Source organism: Quercus robur, chromosome 4 (assembly GCF_932294415.1).
Source record: "Quercus robur chromosome 4, dhQueRobu3.1, whole genome shotgun sequence".
Taxonomy (NCBI): domain Eukaryota; kingdom Viridiplantae; phylum Streptophyta; class Magnoliopsida; order Fagales; family Fagaceae; genus Quercus; species Quercus robur.
This window is the reverse complement of record NC_065537.1, coordinates 72,405,383-72,425,335: the sequence shown is the minus strand read 5'-3', so window position 1 is coordinate 72,425,335 and position 19,953 is coordinate 72,405,383. Positions and strand designations below refer to the sequence as shown.

General features: G+C 33.5%; 1 protein-coding gene across 1 annotated transcript; it reads right to left on the bottom strand.

Annotated features, from left to right (window-relative positions):
• Positions 1–2,754: 2,754 nt before the first annotated feature.
• LOC126723602 (phosphatidylinositol 4-phosphate 5-kinase 6-like) lies at positions 2,755–8,114 on the bottom strand. Its single transcript, XM_050427179.1, has 8 exons — positions 6,509–8,114; positions 5,591–5,758; positions 5,023–5,188; positions 4,504–4,620; positions 4,229–4,422; positions 4,025–4,149; positions 3,849–3,927; positions 2,755–3,401 (listed from the first exon to the last, which is right to left on the bottom strand). Exons 1-8 carry the CDS (start codon positions 7,636–7,638, stop codon positions 3,113–3,115), a joined length of 2,268 nt encoding a protein of 755 aa, XP_050283136.1. The 5' UTR covers positions 7,639–8,114; the 3' UTR covers positions 2,755–3,112.
• Positions 8,115–19,953: the final 11,839 nt, after the last annotated feature.

Below are 19,953 nucleotides of genomic sequence, written 5' to 3'. Positions count from 1 at the left end.
ATGCATTCAACTTGTCATAAGCTTAATGAAAGTTTCGTTTGTGTGCAAGTGTTTTAGGTTACAGGTATATACATGCAAGTGCTTTACAGCTTCTAAATTAGGTGTGAGTGAGTTTGTTACTGTTCTCAAACTCACATTTAAGTCTAGAGTCTATTTTAGGGGTTTTGTCACAGAATAGTCAAAGGGGAAGATTGTAAAGTTGTAGTTTGCAACTAGTTTATGTTGGCTTTAATTCCGTGCCAAATTTGATTGTAATTATGTTCAATCTTATGTACCCTGTATTTTATGTGGGATTTATTTATAAGGGTTGTGTGTGAGAGAGAGTGTGTGAAAACTCAAGGCAATTAAAGACTAAAGCTATTTTTGCGGGTAGCTCACGAGTAAGCTTCTTGCGAAGTGAAGCATGTGCCTTGCACATGATTGGAATGCGAAGAATCAGGATAGGATGGAGACAACTGGTTTTTGCAAGTGTCTCGTGGGTAAGGCCTTCCCGTGAGATACCCGCGAAACAATCTATTTTGCTGAACTGTCATATCTGATACACACTTTCTGTACCCACACTATTTATACCCCCATTATCCACATATGTTGAGGAGTGCTTCTGAGAGGAAAATCCTAGCCACAAATCTTGAGAGTTAAAGATTGTTATACCCATAATTCTCTACACAATTCATTGTGGATTTTTCTTAACTCCTACCTCTTCATTTCCATACACTTGAGAGGTTGATATCCCAAACATTTACCACACCCGTTCAGAGTGTCAAGTGAGGTTTTGGTGCTGCTAGGAAGCATTGGAAGAAGCCAAGTTTTGGCGAATGCAATCGGGCATATTGCGAGATCCGGAGAGCTAGAAAAGACACGATTCTGAGAAGTCTTGTTGGAGTAAGAGCTTGGAGGGCTTAGGTACATTGGGTAGACTGGGCTTGGAGGGTCTTTTGCTATTCGTGTATCCCAACTGATTGTCTAGTGGATCGATTACCGCTTGGAGCGCAACGAAGAGGTTTTTCGCCGAGTTCTTCGATTTTCTCTTCGATAACATATCGGCGTGTTATCTTGTATTTGTATTCTTCTTTTCTACTCTTTTACCTTTCAATTTACTGCTGTGTTATAATGATTATGGGTTAAAGTAGTTTATTTGTTTATCTACTCACATTTACTATATTCCGCATTTAATTTAAGTTAGAGTAAAATCAACTGAGCCGTAACTTTAATTTGGGGGTCTAATCAGCTCTTGTGTTTTAACACATTTTCGAGCTTTCAATTGATTTGATGATAAAGAACCATCATTAAAAGCGGACGTCATAGTTTGAAACTATTTATAAAAAAAAAAAAAAATAGAACGATGGAAACATCATAATTTTGACTATTTTATTCTCTACGTCAATAATTGACCCACCATGCATTGTTTTTTTTAGATAGGTAGATGGTCGCAAAGAGGGGATGGGATTCAAAACCCAAACTTGACCCTCCAATCCCTTTCATTTTAAATTATGGATTTTGGACCCAAACAACACTTGGGTTTAATTACGAGCCCAAAAGAAATGCACTGGGGCGCTGTTTATATAACTTTGGGCCGATTATTTCTAGCATCATTTGAGCCTTTTGGACCTGAGAAACATCGGGTTCACGCTGCTCGTGGTACTTGGGAGTGAGGAGGCCTCTACAAATGATCCTAAGGTAGTGCTTCCTCGGCAAAATGTAGTAGCATCAAGTGTAGAACTTCATTTATGCAATGTCTTAGAACTTCATTTATCTGTTTTATTTTTATTTTTATGGTTTTTATGTTTTTAACAGTGAGAAGTTAAAGTGGGTTACGAAGGTTTGATTGAAGCAATCGTAAATGGATAAAGTGATAAAGTTCAAATCATTGATAAATTAAATATAATTTCTATTTATATTTATATAGCAAAAGGAAATAAAATAAAATAATTAGAATAAAGAGGTTGGCACATTTATGAAACTAAATATATTATATTAGAAAATAAAGAAAAAATAATAATAATAATAATCCTACTTTACACTCATACTCGGCCTCATGGGTGCTTTACATGTCTGGTCCAATAATTATACAGGAAAATATACCTATATAGGTCATATAGAATCTGAGACAGATAGTGAGTTTCAGTTAGCTCAACTGGTAAAGTCTCTGATGGTTGTATAAGAGATCTGGGGTTCAATCTCTGTCTACACCAAAAATTGATTGGTGTCTTGATCTGAGTGAATTAAGAATCAAATCCCCAAAGAATAATGCAAAAGGGTCCATTTGACCAAAATATTTTCAAGGAAATCTAATACCAAACTACCAAGAAAGAATATGAGATAAACAAAAATATATTGTCGATGATCAATAGTGCTCCCCCATTACCCCCCAGCTGTGAGTCTGACTTATTGGACTTCCACCCCTTCACCAATAATCTTTTTCTTTTTCTTTTTTTCCTTTTCTTTTTCAAGCATTCAACCCTACCTGTCTTTTTCAACCTAATAAGAAACATAAACAAATAAAGCCCTCCTATAGTAAACAACAAGAGGATATTATCATATTAATACATTTGATATGTGACACCAAGCCAACATTTAGGGGGAGGGGGACAGAAACAAAAAATATAGTAGATCAACTGTTTGTGAGATTGAAAATACTTTTCTAACAATCTATTCCTGTTCATGTAAATCTTTGTACATAAATAAATAGTTGGAATTGCTTCTGTACATTTAAAAAAAAAAAAAATGAATACCGAATTCAGAAGACTCCTCACCTTATAGAAAAATTTGGATACAAAAAGAATTGATTCCAATATAGATTTCACCCTTTTGTTAATTCATTTACAATTGGAAGAGGCTAAAAAGCTCTGGTTAAAACTTTAATCTATACCTTGAACATATCATACTTTTGTAACTATAATTTGAAAAGATGATGAGGGGAAAATTGCAATGCAGAATGTTACAAAGCATGTATCTCTTGCAACCACAAAACACCCTCCAATCCAATGAGCATGTCAATGGCCAAAATATAAGTAACCTCTTTCTGTTAAGTAATGTCATTTCCTTCGAAATCCAACTGTACACGGATGGCCACAAGCTGAAAATTGAAAAATATGGGTCAACCTCTATAGTTTCAAGTGTCTTCTAGAAAAACTCTGAAGATGAAATCACGAAAGCGTCTTGAGTATTGCTTAGGATCAACAGCAGAGATTGAAGTTGGGTCATATTGGAATGATTTGTATGCATGCTCAAGCTTTTTGCTAATATCATAGTCTTGTAGTATGTCAATTATACCAAAGAAAAGGATAACATCATATAATTGTCCTGTTGGTTCTCCAACCAGCTGAGTCTCATAGTCACTTCTTCTGACTGTCTGCTCAACCCGTGCTGGCATGTTTATACCTAATTTAATGGATGCCCACCTGCAGCATGCAATCAGATAAAAATGAGAAATGCAAAATTGAGATATGGATCTTGAGCATGGTAATAGAGTATCAAGAATCAACCAAAATACAGTATGAGGAATCAATAAAGGAACTATTTGTGATCAAGATGAACCACTGATTAGCCTCAAGGATTTATGTTAAAAATATTCCCAATAAGAGGGGATAAAGTCAACGATATATGTTGAGTTGGGAAGAACAAATGTATATTTTCTGTTGGTAAAAAAATTGATAGATGTTAGTCTAGAATATTTTGGGAAACTCAGAAAACTATTTGTGAACAAAATATGACCTTAAATTAGTGAGTAAGATGGAGTTGAATGGTCATGGTAAAATTTGATCTCTAATGGACAATTCATGTGTGAGTTGGGAGTTAAGGACTTTTTCAAAAAGGTTAAAAACACAACGTTTATGAACATGATGTACCGGGTAGGATCCAAAAGAAGCTGATCCATATCTATTCTAGAAAGTTGAGGCGTTCCTTCATTGTCAAAGTCTCCGTTTCCTGAAAGAAAGTTCATCCATTCTGTAAGAATTCATGTTGAAATGATGAAGCCAGAGAGAAATTCCAAATGGTAAATAACCAGTAAGAGAGTGAGTACCAGAGGTACGGCTTCTAGGTGTGAGGCACTCCCTAGATGAAGTTTCTCGGAAGTGAAGACCAACCAATAGACTGTAGTCCATAATCCTCTCCTGTTCAAGAAAGTCGCAATCCCTGTCCACTTGCCTGCGTGAAGGTACATTTCAGCTTACAAAGAGAAATAGAAATTAGAACATAAGAATGGGAGATCGGAGCAAAAATTAACCTGCAGAACTCTTGAAACCAAACTTTCTGCAACCTGAATATATAATTGAGATCAAGGTCCTTAAGGGTGGTAGTTGGATCAATCTCTGCATCAGGTTTATCAGTTGTACGACCATGGGAAGAACCTTTCAAATCAAACCGCCTGTGAATTGCATACTCAGAGCAGAACAGGTTTCCCATTATGACAAATCGAACCTGAATTGCAAGAAAGTCAGTGCATCAGTATTTTCTTTTTTTGATTGCTAATGAGAGATATTCTATACATCTTGACATTACCTTCTTCTGGGCAGCTCCTGTCAGTTTGACACAATGAAGACCATAAAACTTTGTGACTAGAGTATTCTCAAAGGCCCGGAAATGATTGTAGTAAGCTGGGAGCATCCGTAAGAGCACCTGTAATCATGTTGGCAAGTTATAATTGCATACAATTCCAGACATAATTGGAAAAAATGTCATGTAAAAGTGGCTAGTGTTTAGCTTAAGTTAGCAATAATTTGTATAAATGTCAAATATAAGTGATATCAAGTAATGCATGGTCAAAAGAACAAGAAGCTTATGTGATCGTTCTGTAATTACCCAGAAGCTGTAAATGATTTTTCAATAAATAGCAAAACATGATAATTTGAGAATTATTCAACCGGAAGGACCAAATTCTAAATATGTAATCAAAAGTTCAGACATAGTTTGAAAAGTTTTTAGAGTTAAGAGTTGTTGCAGGGAAACTACAATGGAAGCGGATTGTGAAGTTCAGTGTTTGTCTCAAATTAGGTGAGGGAAGCAGAAAAAAGAACTTACTTTTACTTCCGCTTTCTTCACGGTTTTTATCATGTACCGGTCATCATTGGTCAAGTAGAAAAAGCTTCCACTTTTTCCAGGGGATGAGAGCTCCCGTAGGGCATCATTCCCACAAAGTGATAACATGTAATCTGCTGGATCTACCTTGAACAACTTCCTAAGAGTCCTGAAAATTAGAATACGATGGACCATCAGGCCCTGTATGTTTCAAATCAACATTACAACAGGTTTGCTGAAGGTAAAATATTATCATAAGTCTGATGTTATTACCGAGCACTTCATTGTATGAGATGAATGAGTCATGTTAACTTAAGACTGCTTTTAAAAAATCACTTAAGACAAAGATTTCAAGCCATTAAAGTTATCTGGGAGACTAAAGATATGTATGAGTAAAATATCGACATATTTGAGTACCATACATGATAATTGTAGAAATCATGTGAATACATATCTGAGAATCCACTTTCTTATAGCACCAGACACACCCTTTCTGAAGTTTGCAATAAAATCTGAAATGCAAAGCCAAAAGAAGACTAGCAATGTAGAAGTTAATCTTTCAAGGGCTGACCTGAAAACAACTGGGCAGTAGTCCTTCCATTTGAAGTCACACGACTGATGAGGGGGAGTGTGCTTGGATCCTTCTGGTGGAAATTTTGTCCATACTTTTTCCTTGGGATCAAAGGCTGAAGCCCTCAAATCAAGGGTTGTCTTTGGAGCAGGCCTTCCAACAGAATGTCTGTGCTATGGCACAAAAAGTCAGTTATAGACATTGAAGATTAAAAATTATTGATAGATTTTTCAGAACAGCAGAGATTCATAAAAGAAAGTTTCACCACATCCTTAGTCCTGGTCTGAATCAATTTAGTTCTAGGAGACAAAGTTGTAAATACTGTCAATTTGTTATACTAGAAACGTTAGAGAAGATTTAATATAGAGTTCGGGATTGAAACAGTTTTTCAAAATTATTGTCTTCCAAGTTTCCTATGTATACCTAAGAGTTCAAAGAATTTCTTACAAAACTGGTGAATAGCACAACATACTGTGAAACCTTTGCTACAAACTAAAGTGGATGATCGTTGTAACTTGTAAGCTAAAACCCTGAGGATACTAAAGACATGAATAAACATTATACATCAGTGGAATGGTTCAAGAGACTGAAATGCGTATCATAAAACCTTTGCAACTGAAAATGATTGGTGTGAAACATCCAAAGATTTAAAAATAACCCATTTCATGTATTCAGCTTTGAACCAGATAAAGAAATTGAACCTCTGAATATACAGCAGAAAATGCATGATGTTTCATAGGAATATAACAGTGGGAAAACCCCTGACTCCATTTCCTCAAACCATTATATTTGAATGAAACATAATTAGTGTTAAAAACATGGGAAGAAAGCAAAATTTATATCAAACCTAATATAACCCGAACAAAACAAAACATTGCGTGAAAAAAGACTAGGAAACAACCAACGAATAATCAATACCTGATTCCTAACTGCAAATTGAGCATGAGCTCATAGTTCTTATGCCCTTTAGATATTGTCACCCCCGGTCTTTTCACCGGCTTTAGTCTTAACAGTTGTGATACATTCCCTTTCTTAACAGACTCCTCATGCTGAAGATTCCCCAATCCCTCAACTCCATTGACACTGCCAGCCTCACCGTTCCCCCAAAAATAATCATTTAACATTCCATCCATGGACTCCCTCCTAGGCCTGACACTCGCATCATAACCTTTCCTCTTCTGGAAGAGCTCCCCTTCAAGACCAGGCCAATTCACCATCTTCTGAGAAGGAAAAATGGACACTTTCTCCCCAGGACTAATCTGGCAATCATTCAAATCCACTGCAAAAACCTCTTGGGGGTCCCAATCCAAATTCCCATTAGAATTAATTGATGGATAATAACTACCATTTTGGTCAGTAGTATCCTTACTCCAAACCCCCACATAAAAACTCCCATCTGGCCACCTAAAAGTCCCATTCCCTTTAGGCCAACCATCTTCCCAACACCCATCATACCTGTTCCCATTGCTCCAAATCATTGTACCATTCCCATTCATAACCCCATTTCTCCACTGCCCAATATAATGGTTCCCATTCTTCCATTGGTACCTCCCTTGTCCATCTTGCAATCCACGCCTCCATTCACCCTCATAGTAATCTCCATTGGAAAAGCTTTTAGTCCCATGTCCATGCTTCAAGTTCATCACCCAATAACCTCTATATGTGTCCCCAGATGAACCAGTATAAGTCCCTCTACCATCCATATAACCAGTCTTGAACTCACCCTCATAGGTGGCACCAGAAGGCCAACTAAACTTACCTTTCCCCATGGTCTTGCCTCTGTACCATTCACCAACATACATGCACCCATCTGGCCAGAGGTACTTACCATGTCCATGTGGGAAATTGTCAATCCATTGGCCTGTATAGAAGTCCCCATTGGAGAGTACCCTCTCAGCATGGTAGGCATGGCATGGACCTGCTGCATCAGGCTCATCATCATCATCAGCATGTGCTACAGACATGGGTGTTCTTTTCTTTGCAATAGCTTGTGATTTCCGCACTGTTGCTTCCCAGGCCTTCACAATGCCAATGTTTTCTTTGCTCATCCTAAGAACTCTGTCTCTTTCTCTGTCTCTCTCTCTCTCTCTCTATCCCTCTTATCTCTCACATTGTTTTTGTTTCCTCAGGTTCATACATGAGTCAATCTCTCTCTCTCTCTCTCAAAACTTGATCTTTAGGAGCAGAAGGACTATTTCTTGACAGAAACTGTAGGTGGTGGAGAATGGAGGGAACTGAGAAAATGACACAAACAAAAACAAAAAACACAAAAAGATTATGTTTTTGTTTTATGTGAGTTTACTGTTGTTTTTATGTGTTTCTCTGACTTTCTGGGTTGGTTTAGCTAAATGGGTATTTCAGATTTCACTTTTCAGACAAACCATAATTTGGATGTGTTAAGATTGATGGGGAGAGCAAAAACGGGGTAGGTTGTTAGCAGTGACTTGCTTTTTGTTTCTTTGTTTCTGGGTGTACTTTCTTTGTTTTTTTTGTTTTTTTCTTTTCCCACTTTTTTTTTATTTATTTTTTTATCTTTTTGTATTTTGTATTTTGTTGTTTTTCTCTCTCTCTATTTCTTTATTTGGTCTGGTTTGAACAAAGATTCAACACGTTCATTCTTTGATTCCGGATTTGCCTCCTAGAACTACTAACAGACCAAACAGTTGGAGGGAGGAGATAAATGGTGGTGCTGATGATGTGCTTGCCATTTTTAGTGTTTCACATAAGCCAAATAGGCAACTACCAAACTAATTTTAGTCTTTAGTTTTTACAAATACAGATTTTGCCTTAAAAGAATTTTCTATATTCTCCTTTTGATGCTGATTTTGCATTGATGTCCTTGCACTTTAACTTAATTCTAAATGATTCCTACTCCCTTTGAGAATTTGGATTTTGTCACTGAATTTGAGCCTTCTTTCTTCTCTTTGGTCAAATGTTGTGTATGGTCATTGTTTAGCATATATAGTAGTTGCTTTTAAATACCTTTTTATTTTTATTTTTTTGAGAATCATTTACTTTCACATACCTAAATAAGAACTTTAAAAAATAAGAACTACTTAATTTCTTTTCTTTTTTTCTTTTTTAGGCCAAATGATTGAAGAATCAAAACTTTAATAATTCATTCACTTGTGGGTTGGAAATCCAATCATCTTGGGAGAAAGTAAAAGGAGCAAACTTCAACAAACAATGAGCTTGTAGAGATTTTGAATTTCTAAGTTTTTTCTTTGCAAAAGAATTTCTCGGTTATATCCTTTACCGTTGGACCACTCGGCTTATCAAAATAATAAATACTTTCCACATAAAACTATATTTTCATTATTATAATTAGTTGCTTTAAATTTTAACGGCTTAAAAGCCTAACGGGTAATTGAAAACATATTCCATTCAAGGGTGTAAAATACATTCCTCTCGCATAAAATATGGATCTCATATGCAAAATTTATGTATGGAGCTCATCTTTATGTGAGAGAAATGTGTAATACAACTAATTTGTTTAATTGACAGTTACAAAAATTTTGTAGTGATGAAGACAATAATAAGTTAATAACTAATGGTAATTTTTTTTTTTTTTTTTGGGATAACTAATGGTAAGTTTGATATGAATTAATTGTTCTTGTTTCGGTCATTTGATTACATTTTCATTACATGGGATAGTTATTTTCCTTTCTAAAAGAGTTATTGCTTATTGCTTAATAGAACAAAACTTAATTATACTATTTAGGTATTGTTCCATAGGAACTCTTTTTAAGATTTAACAATGTGGCTTTTTTCTTATGAAATGAAAGTGTATTTTTAATTAGGTATAGTCACATAACTGAATCTTAAGAAGAGAACCTAAGTAGCAGCACATTAGTATTGTACCTAAGTTTTGCCCTAGTTAATGTGTAAAACTTTAAAAATTAATAAATTTTCATGATCATCTTCCACTCGAGTCCTTCGGCAGGGCCACCATAACTCGGCATCCTCTACAAGATACATGTAAATGGTAGTCAAATTTTAACCATCTACTTATTCCTTGAAATACTGCTCGCATACCAAAAAAAAAAAAAAAAAAAAAACTCCAAATCCTTGGCACTTTGAGTACCCTTAAATGACTTTGGTTTAAGAATGTTCATCTTTGTGGACACTTCCCTCTCTGCTAGGAAGGCCAATGATTGTTCTTTTCAACAAGGCCAACACAGTTTGCAAGTGCCTTATTGCCTCTTTGACAATATCAGTTTGCATTGCCAATGCTACAACCAACTCCTCAATATGATAAAAGGCTACATCTATATGATCTGTCACAGCATTCTTCAGATTCAACCTTTCAAAAATTGAACCCTGGTCTTCTTGTGCAAGAGACCCAAGAATGGCTTCCAAATGACTAAATAAGTCACTCTTTCTCTCATTTAATGCAAAGAACCATTAGCCATGGTCATAAAATTACACTTTGATTACAACCATGCATGCACCACAATGAGGCAGCACCTATTGTTGCCTAAGAAGTCTAGAACACCTTGCTTAGCCTATGGGATGCCCTTCATACCCATAAGTTTGTGGTTTCCATAGGTTACAAGTGTCTCCAAATATAGTCACCCATCTCAAGGAACATTAAATTACTTGAAATATCGGAATGAAAAAATGTAATTATTTTCCTTTACACAAGAAAAGGAGAGAGAGAGAGAGAGAGAGAGAGAGAGAGAGATTAGTTATTTTACCTTGCTTTTTTTTTAGATTGGATTTGTTTTTTTGATAAATTTAGATTGGATTATTTTTAGCATTGACATAACAATGTCTCTTTAAGCCCTAAGTTTTTTTTAGGGGAGTTTAAGCCCTAATAAAAAGAATATTTATGAGAAAAATAACAAATAATTCTAACATCTAAACAAGATATCACCAAAATCGCAAGGAAGAAAAGCATTGGTTGAAAATTAATCTTTCTATAACAACTATAGATGTTATGTCAAGAGTCTTATAACTCAACTAATTAGTATTTCTAAGTGTTTCTAAGACATTCAAGGTTCAAATATCTTTTCTCCATTGTAATTATTGAATTATAAAAATAAAATAAAAATTATAGAAGATATGACCAAAACCTATTAAAGAACTTTAAAAAATTATTTCCACAACCCTTAAAAAGAAGCTTGTGTTTATTTATTTATTTTTTTTATTTTTTTATTTTTGAGAATCCCTAAAGAAAAGCTTTTAAGTTTAAACAATAATAGGATGTATTGTCTTTTAAACCAATAAGAATATCTTCCATTAAGATATGTTAAATTCTATATACTTTTCAAGACTTTTGAGTTTTGAAACTAAAGTGGATATATTTCACTATCCCATCTAGTTCCACAACATTTTCTAAACCACAAAATGGATTTTTTCCATAATCTTAGTTGCAAGGGTAGAGGTGGAATGAAGTCTTTAATGATTGGTCAAAGATGGTAACAACCACAACAAGGGCAAGACACCAAAATATATCAATAAGATTAAAAAAAAAAAAAAAATGCAAAAACATAGGACAGAAATGCAAATTCCTCCACCATAGCTATAGCTGGAATTTGCTTTAAATGGAGGGCTCCTTTCAATTATCTGTAAAATGAGCCCAATGGTCCCAAATTCCCCAAATTCCAATCGTGCAGCCTGCTATTTCTCAGACAAGGTCAAACCCTAGCTCTAAATCCTTTATGACCCCACAAAAGGGTTTGGTTTCGTTGGAGAGGCAATGCAAAGGTAATCCTCGTCCCTTTAAAGAGACAACCTCCTGATTAAGGTATGATGATGATGGGTCACACAAAAGCAAAAAACCTCTCTTGTCAATATTTTGACTATTTTTCCCCTTTATTCTAGATGTCTTTTTTTTTTTTCTTTTTCTTTTTTTAATACTATAAAGTGAACATTCTATGTACATTTTTTTAATCTTTAGGGCCTTTTACCAAGAATAAATTTTTTTTAATCTTTCGGGCTTTTACCAAGAATTAAAAAAAAAAAAAAAAAAATCTTTAGAGGTAATCTACTATGAACCCTCACATATTAGTATTGGTGAGATCTCCTCCTCAAAAAATTATTGTCCAACCATAAGGCCAAATGGGTTTCGGTCATAAACATTTGTTAGAGTTATGATTAAATTGATTCAATTTATCATTTTTTTAAAATAATTTAAACTTTTAGGACAATTAGTAATTTATTAACATTATTCAATGAGAAAATAAAACTGGATAATTCTTATATAACGTCTTAAAATGAAATTTTGTGGAGAATACATGTTTAGTGATTTGTCTATAATTTGAATTTTGATCAATTTCTTTGTGAACTTTGAAACTGATTTTAAATAAATTTAATTCAATTTTGTTAGGATTAGGGAACAGGATAATTTGATCCTTATATGAGTAAATCCAAAAAATTTATGAACAAAGTCGATCACTAGTTCCCAACCTTTAGGCCGAATAGAAATGGCTATCGTTCTAGCATTCTCCTTCTCCTTCTCTTTATTTTTGTTGCTTGGTTACTAAATAAGCAAAAAGATTGGGCAAATGTTGCAACTTGCAAGTTAGAATGAAGATTTTTTTTTTTTTTTTTCTAATTTTTTTATTTTATAGAGAAACAAGAAAAGTTATTAATTATGATTGACTTAAATTTTGATGTTGATGCTCATCCTGCAACGTTCTAATTGGATAACATTTAAACGGCGGCACTCCCAAATGAACTTTTGATAATTAATTTAAAATTCATTTTGCTGGAGAAAGGTTTTGTGGCAGTAATGGAATTATGTTTTAGTAGCCAAATATTACCTCTCTCTTAGTCTTTTTTTTTTTTTTTTTAATATAGGTCGGCTCAAAAATAATTAAAATTTCTCCGTACACACTAGGATTATTATTGTTATTTTATTTATTTAAAAAAAAAAAAAAAAAACTAAATCACTGTCAACACCTCTCTCTCTCTTTCTCTCTCTCTCTCTCTCTCATTTGAAGCGATACTATTTGTTTGAGCATTTTTTATGATTTTTTCTATAAAAAAGAAAAAGAAAAAGAAAAAGGCAGATAGTAGATGGGAGGGAAATGGGGTTTCAATCATAAACATGAGACACCATAAATTTAGTAATTGTTAACTAAAAATTTCAAACTGAATCTTCTATAATTAGACTCGGGAGATGAGAAGGAGCTTATCTATTTTTTATTTTTTGCTAAATTGAGCTTAATGATTATGAATGTTGCATTGTCTTTCCCAACATTACTTGGAGAAAATCTAGGATTACACCTTTGGTTGCCACAACTTTACTATAATTTTGATATAGCATGTTATGAGTGGTAGATGAAAAGTAGTGGATTAATATGAAAGTAAAAAACAACTAATCATAATCTATTTTATAAGATAATTATAAATAGCGATGTGATAAAAGATATAATCCTAAAATTACTCGAATTTTCTTTAATTTCCTTGTCAAAAGGTAAAGAGTACATCAAAACGAGTAATTTTTAGGTACCTTTAAAGTACAGAAAATAGTATAATCAACCATAAATGTGAGAAAAAAAATATTATTTCTCTATGCTCCAAAATTAGTTAAGAATTTTCACGTCAAAAACATATGCTAAATAATGTACTTTCCTGAGTTTAATCTCTGAGGTTGTGATATAAACTGCGTGTCAACCTTAGAATCCCAAGGTTAAGGGTACAAAGAGGACCCCAATATTAAATTCCTAAACGTGCCTGTAATAGTTCTTACATTAATTACTATTACAAATCATTCAAGAATTAATATTCATTTATAGTCATCCAATAGGTTAGTAGACACATGGGGGTTTCGAATTGCCAAGCATAAATGTTAGGCATTGGTTGTTTTGATGGGGATCACACACAGCAGACCCGACCACTGACATCAAATTTATGTTGCTCACTTGTTTTGATGTGTACCATGTTATAGGATGGTCTCCTATTGGGGTTGCTGCAGTCACCAAGATCGTGGCCTTTTGTCTCCTCCATTTTTTGATGGGGCATACCACACGCACACATAAATAGTTTAGACTTTTGAGTTTAGAGACAAACACAACACCAAAATTTGTGTTCTTAACCAATAATACTAACACAAATTACTTGATTATTACTTGATTTATATCCATTTATATCTAAGAATATGATACACAACTATTTTCTTCAAACTTTATTTAGTAGGGACAATGCAATTTATGTCTAGCCCCACTCTTTTTCTTCCTCTTTATCTAGGCTAAGCTTTTATGTCTGTTTTACGCTATATATATAACATACACCCAAAGTCATGTCTATTATGTGTAAGATATTATTTTTATTCCAATTGCAAGTCATGAACACAAGTCGCAATTGACCCTTGGACCTAGGGGTGGGTGTTTCTTTATTATGAGGGCACCAAAATAGTATCTAAATTGAAAGTCAGAATTAGCCTTTTAGCAAAAACTCCTGTCCGAATCACCTGGTAAAAGCTTGGACTATTTTATATTATGATAGGATTTGAATTTATAGCATTCACTTTATAATATTTTATTTATTTATGTAATGAAATTCAATAATACGAAATTTTACGAGTTATGTTAATCTTCACCATATATTTTACAAGGCTATGTCGGGAACATAGCTCTTCGAGGTCTAGCACATTGACCTATGCCTTGATAGCAACAAACTTATGCAATAGGATGCCAATGTGACCTACCTTGCCTAGTGACAAATCTACATGTAATATGCAAAAAATAAATAAATAAAAATTTAAAAATTCAAAGTTTATTAAATTGAGGTAATTAAGTAGTGTATGGTATATGAATTTAAATAAGGTAATTATGTCACGTGTCATACCCATGACCAAGGGGGCCATTATCGGGTTGAGGAGGTCACACTCTCGGATAGTAAGGCCACGTTAGTGGCACGTTACCATAGGAGGTCATACTATAGAGAAAGAGTTTCGAAGAAGATGTTAGCCCTGACGTGACTGAAGGGATGGTGACTACTACCACATTTAATACATCCCATCAAACCTCCTAGCTACATTTATGTGAAGAAGACCCTTAAACAATGCTGACTTAGTTGCCGCAACTCACAAGGGGTTTGAGAAGGTGTTTGATAGGACAAGCACCCAAATAGTGGTCTGGACGATCAACAAATGGAGAGTCAAGATCATTTAAAATGAGCTATATAATGTAAGAGGCCCTCTAGGGAGAAGGGATCGGAAAATCTATAAAGAAAATACTGTAGCAACAAGAACTATAATTGTATTCAAGTTTAAAAGAAATATACATAAGGATCACTTTCCTCGAATTTTGCCGAGGAAGGTTTTCTTTGCACAAAACTTATCTTCCCTTACTTTCTTACTATCTTTGATTCACTGTGCGTGTTGTTTGATCCATTAAAGTCTAGCTTTTAAACTCACTCTTTACAAATTCATTGTATTGGGCTCTTTGGGCCTTAATCCATTCATCTTTTGGGCTTAGGAATCAAAACCCGCCCTTACAAGTAGAATGTTTTTTTTTTCTTTTTTTTCTTTTTTTTTTTGTGAAAGTTATCATGGGGATTATAATATGTTATTATTTCTTCGAGGGGTTTTTAAGAAAACCTTAGTGACAATTTGTCAGTTAATTGAACTCATTCAAATTAACATATATACATGGGGTTCTAAAGAGAGAGGGTGACTCAAAATTTGCAAAGGGGATAAGATTGTAGTTGAATCTTTGAAGGAAATACAAGCATATTAGACGCTAGTTAGGGTGGTTGTGAGAAGGGTTAGGACAACATTAACATATGTTAGGTATCAATATTTTCTTTTTGTGTGACTGTTGGAAGTTTTATAATATGTGGATTTTACCTTAGTTGTAATAAGTCCTGCTTTTAAGTTTTGGATTTTGAATTATTTCTTAGAAAATAGCATTGATACTTTTGTAAGCTATTGAACTAACTAGATTATTTTTATAAAAAAATAATGACTTTTAGTGAGGTCTTGCACACACTTGTAATAAAAAACTTTATAACTAAAATGATAACATAGATATATGCAAAATTTGTGTCATCCAAGTGGAAGACGTCAACTTGCATTTTGCCTCTCCTGCTGGCTCTCTTGGGGTGCTAGGGTGAGGTCTATGGCGTCCCGATCACAGTAGTTATGGCTCAATCCAACATTCCCTAGCGGGGGGTGCCCCTATTAGGTCACGCCTTGGGGGGTTAGTCACAAATGGTCGCCCCTGCCCCCCCCCCCCCCTTTTATTCAGCAAAAAAAAAAAAAAAAAAAAAAAAAAAAGAAGAAGTGGAAAACGTCAACTCAAGTCGCTCTTCTCTACTCATTTTTTCTTAGCAGAAAAAGAAAAAAAGAACCAAAAAAAGAAGAAGAAGAAGTAAGGTCTTACAAGCACTTATTTGTATGTGGTTGTTGTTACATACTTAGCTCATATAGTTCGGTCGGAGCATGACACTAGATCTTGTGACACTTATCAACTTAAACATCCGCATCTTTTTTGTTGGGGGGGGGGGGGGGGGGGGGGGTTGAAATAGTGGATCCTTAGCTGTTAGCCATTTCGTGTGTTATTCTGATCTTGGTACTCAAACATTATCCCTGCAAATGCCATTGCTAATACTTGTTAGCAGTCCATTGTTCTTTTTCCTTCCTTATCATTTCTCATGGGTGTTTCATTACCAGTTGCAAACCTTTGCACATCATTACAATTCTATAAAATTTTAAAATATCTTACTATATGATATGAAAATGGACAAGATTCTATAGAATTTGGGATCCAACTTGTCATTATTATCTTCAATTTTAGTTGATGTACTCAATGCTTTCACACTTTGATTGAGACCCCCAGAAGATTTCTCATTACCATTGCATTGATAAAGAGATAAAGAGATATGTGATTCAGTTTTCTTCCTCCCTAACTTTAATGGGAGAGGGCAGACCTGTAACAAAAGAAGAGAAAGGGAAAAAGGGTATCACAGGCATAGAGACCCATCGGCATAAAATATTCAGATTCTTAGGAGAAAGAATAACGAATAGTTGAATGGTACACTAAAAAGGGTTTGACGTACCAAGTGTCAATATCAGAGAGAAGGCATGTATCTATGACAGTGTGACCAGAATATCTTCTCCACTAGCTGACATTGTGCCTAGCACATATAGATTGTCACATATTTCATGCTCATAGACGCAAATTATGACACATCTATAGCTTCGCATAATTGTTTTCCCTTAAAAACCATTATGCATAAAGTGATGATGCAATCATTGAGGATTGGACTATTATGAGAATTATTGACACTGAATTTTTCACATATAATTTCACTTACTCTCTCGAAAAAGAGTAATGTTAAGAACACATAAAGTTTTGCAAATTTTTTCATAACTCATCACATGACGAATCGTGAGTGGTAGAAGTATGAACCCACTATTTGACCTCCACCATTCACAACTTGTCACATGTCGAGTTTATGACAAAAATTGTGAGACTTTTATATCTCTAACATTTCGCTCTCACAAATTCTCTCACTTTGGGCCAACAACATCACATACACATAAGTAATAGTGTGAAAATTTGGGTGGAAGATTCTACTATTCCAAATCCAACTGACAAAAGAAGTGTATGATTGTGCTCATAGGTGTTTATTAGGTTGATTTTGGATATATAAACGATTACGAACTACTCTAAATGTAACTTAATTAATTAATTATACTAAAAAAAAACTTAATTAATCCATTTAGCAAAAAAAGAAGTTATTAATACAATTTTTTTTATTGGGTGTACAGATCTTAATATGCTTTCATCCACAAATGTGTCTTTCTCAATTGTTATAAGTATGCAGATAACCCATAGTTCCGGAGAATACATTTCCTTTGGTACCATTGTTTTCGTATAAGAACACTCCTAAATATAAGAAATATAATCCTTATTATTAAATAAACTAGCTTGTAACTCTATGCATATGCATGGATATACTTAAAAGATATACATTAAAATGCATAATATGATTCTTATATATATATATATATATAATTTAAATATTATGGATAGTCATTCTTATATTTTTTTAACTCTTTAAAAAGTCTTGTAAGAATATTATTGGTAGAAAATGTAAATTGTCCATTTAATTTTTTTTTTTTCAATTCATTAATTCTAGACTTTTTGCTTTTTGTATGCACTAACTCACTTAGATAGATATTTATGATGTGGTCCTACATTTGACTCCAAAATTAAAAAATAAAACTCTTTTTAAAAATAAATAATTTAGGACACATGACGTAAAATTGGACTTCAATTATAGAATCTAATTAAATTTTCTATAAGTTTTGCTTATATAGACAAAGTTTAGCTACAAAATTAGTTGTAGCCTAAGGCTACAACCTTATTTAATAAAATAAATATTACTATATATTTTGAAAATCTAACCATCAAATTGTATGTTCTTTATACTCTTAATACACATGTCAAATTTCATATCTATCAGATATTATTTATTATATAATTTATAAGTTTATATTTTATGCATAATTTTAAATTACAAAAACTTGCAATTTAAACAATTTATTGATAACATTGCTACCAATCTCTAATTTTTTAGAAATTTTGCAAGTATGAAGGATATAAGAAGAAAATGTAATCTAATGATTGATTTGTCAAAATTCACCCTCATTAAAAAGATATTAAGTAAAATTGTAGTACTAGATTACAACCAATTTTGTAACTAAAATTTATCCTACCTCTATATATATAATTTTTATTTCACTTGAAACAAACCAATATGGGAACAGTAATCCCCATCCTTAATAGGATAATGATCATTGGCTAGGGTTACATTAGTAAATTTCTCAAACTTGGGCTATTGCTTTCTAAGGGAGATTCAACTTTAATTAGCCAATTCAATTGACACAATTTTGTGTTTCTAAAAAGAGAAAAGCTAACGAATGCTTTAACAATTTTTTTTTTGAGAATTGTGCTCTAACAAATTTAATTTTGAAAATACTTTTTGAAAGTTTTTATGGGAGAAAAAAATAATTAAATTTTTTGATGACTTTTTATATTTCTCATAAAGATGGTATCAAAAATTTTCTAAAAGAGTGAGAGATACCCTTGTTAAAAAGACATATAAGATTGATTTGGACACTTATACATTTTTAATTAGGGAAAAGTTAATAGATCTCAATTAAGGGCATTGATTTAGGAAGTGTATTTAGAAATTTTTTATAACAAAAAAAAAAAGTATTTAATTTTTTTAATAGCTTTTTATATTTCATATAAGGGTCATGCTAACGAGTGCCCTTAGGGCACTAGTTAAGAATCCATTTTAGAAAAGTTTTGACATCACTTTTATGGGAAATGAAAAAAGCTGTCAAAACATTAATTGTTTTTTTTTTTTCTTTTCCCATAAAAACTTTCTTTAACCGGATTCTTAACCAGTACCCTAAGGGTACTCGTTAGCATTTCTCTTCATATAAAAGTGATATTAAAACTTTTTCTAAAGGGCAAAATTTAGGTACATTATTTAGGTGTTGTTCTTTATGTTCTTCTCTTAAGATTTTACCACGTGTCTTTTTCTTATGGAATGAAAGTGTATTTTTAGTTAAGTGCAGTTACATGACAGAAATCTAAAAATGAGAATTTAAAGAATAACACCTAAATAATGTACTTAAATTTTCTCATTTTCTTATATGATTCAATAAATACCTTAGACCCAATTAATTAAGGGTCCAGATTAGTTTCAGTATCCAGTGACACTGGACCCGTTGGGATTGTGACACGTGTCTATTTTTGGACACATGTCACATTCGATCGGGTCCAATGCACTGGACCCAAACCTCTCTCATTAATTAAAAGACATTGCATTAACTTTTCCCATAAATATATATATTCAACTTCAATTGAAGAGCCATCCAGCCTAATTCCTCGGTTCTGAAAATCAAAGAGTTTTTAACTTCGAACATAGCAATAAAGAAAGCAACACAGCTCATTTGGGACTCGCAAGAAATCAAACCAACCAAATTTTTTTATATATCCCAAGAAAATAAGATTAAACAACTCATTGATAACAACTCTTTGAATTTTCACTGGACACGGCAAGATTTGGACACGTGTCCAAAATCCAACGTGTCCAGTGAAAACTTTTACTAGACACAAACCAGACCCAATCTACAAGTATCTAGCAAGAAATAAATTTGTAAAACACATACATACCCTCCTCACATGCACATACTATTATACAGAGAGAGAGAGAGAGAGAGAGAGAGAGAGAGAGAGAGAGAGAGAGAGAGAGAGAGTAGGTGCTGGGATTGATGACAGACAGACTAGAAACTTGGGGATTATACAGATTGAAAGCTAAGTTTCAAGAGAAAGGGTGCTGACAAACCTCGTCAAATTTGGAAAACACTTCACTTTCCAATCTCTCTTCTC

Coding starts and splice junctions, on each gene's coding strand:
- LOC126723602 (XM_050427179.1), bottom strand. CDS start 7,638: ATGAGCAAAGAAAACATTGGCATTGTGAAGGCCTGGGAAGCAACAGTG. Junction 5,189..5,590: donor TACTGCCCAGTTGTTTTCAG/GTCAGCCCTTGA, acceptor TCTAATTTTCAG/GACTCTTAGGAAGTTGTTCA. Junction 3,402..3,848: donor CTTCTTTTGGATCCTACCCG/GTACATCATGTT, acceptor TGCATGCTGCAG/GTGGGCATCCATTAAATTAG.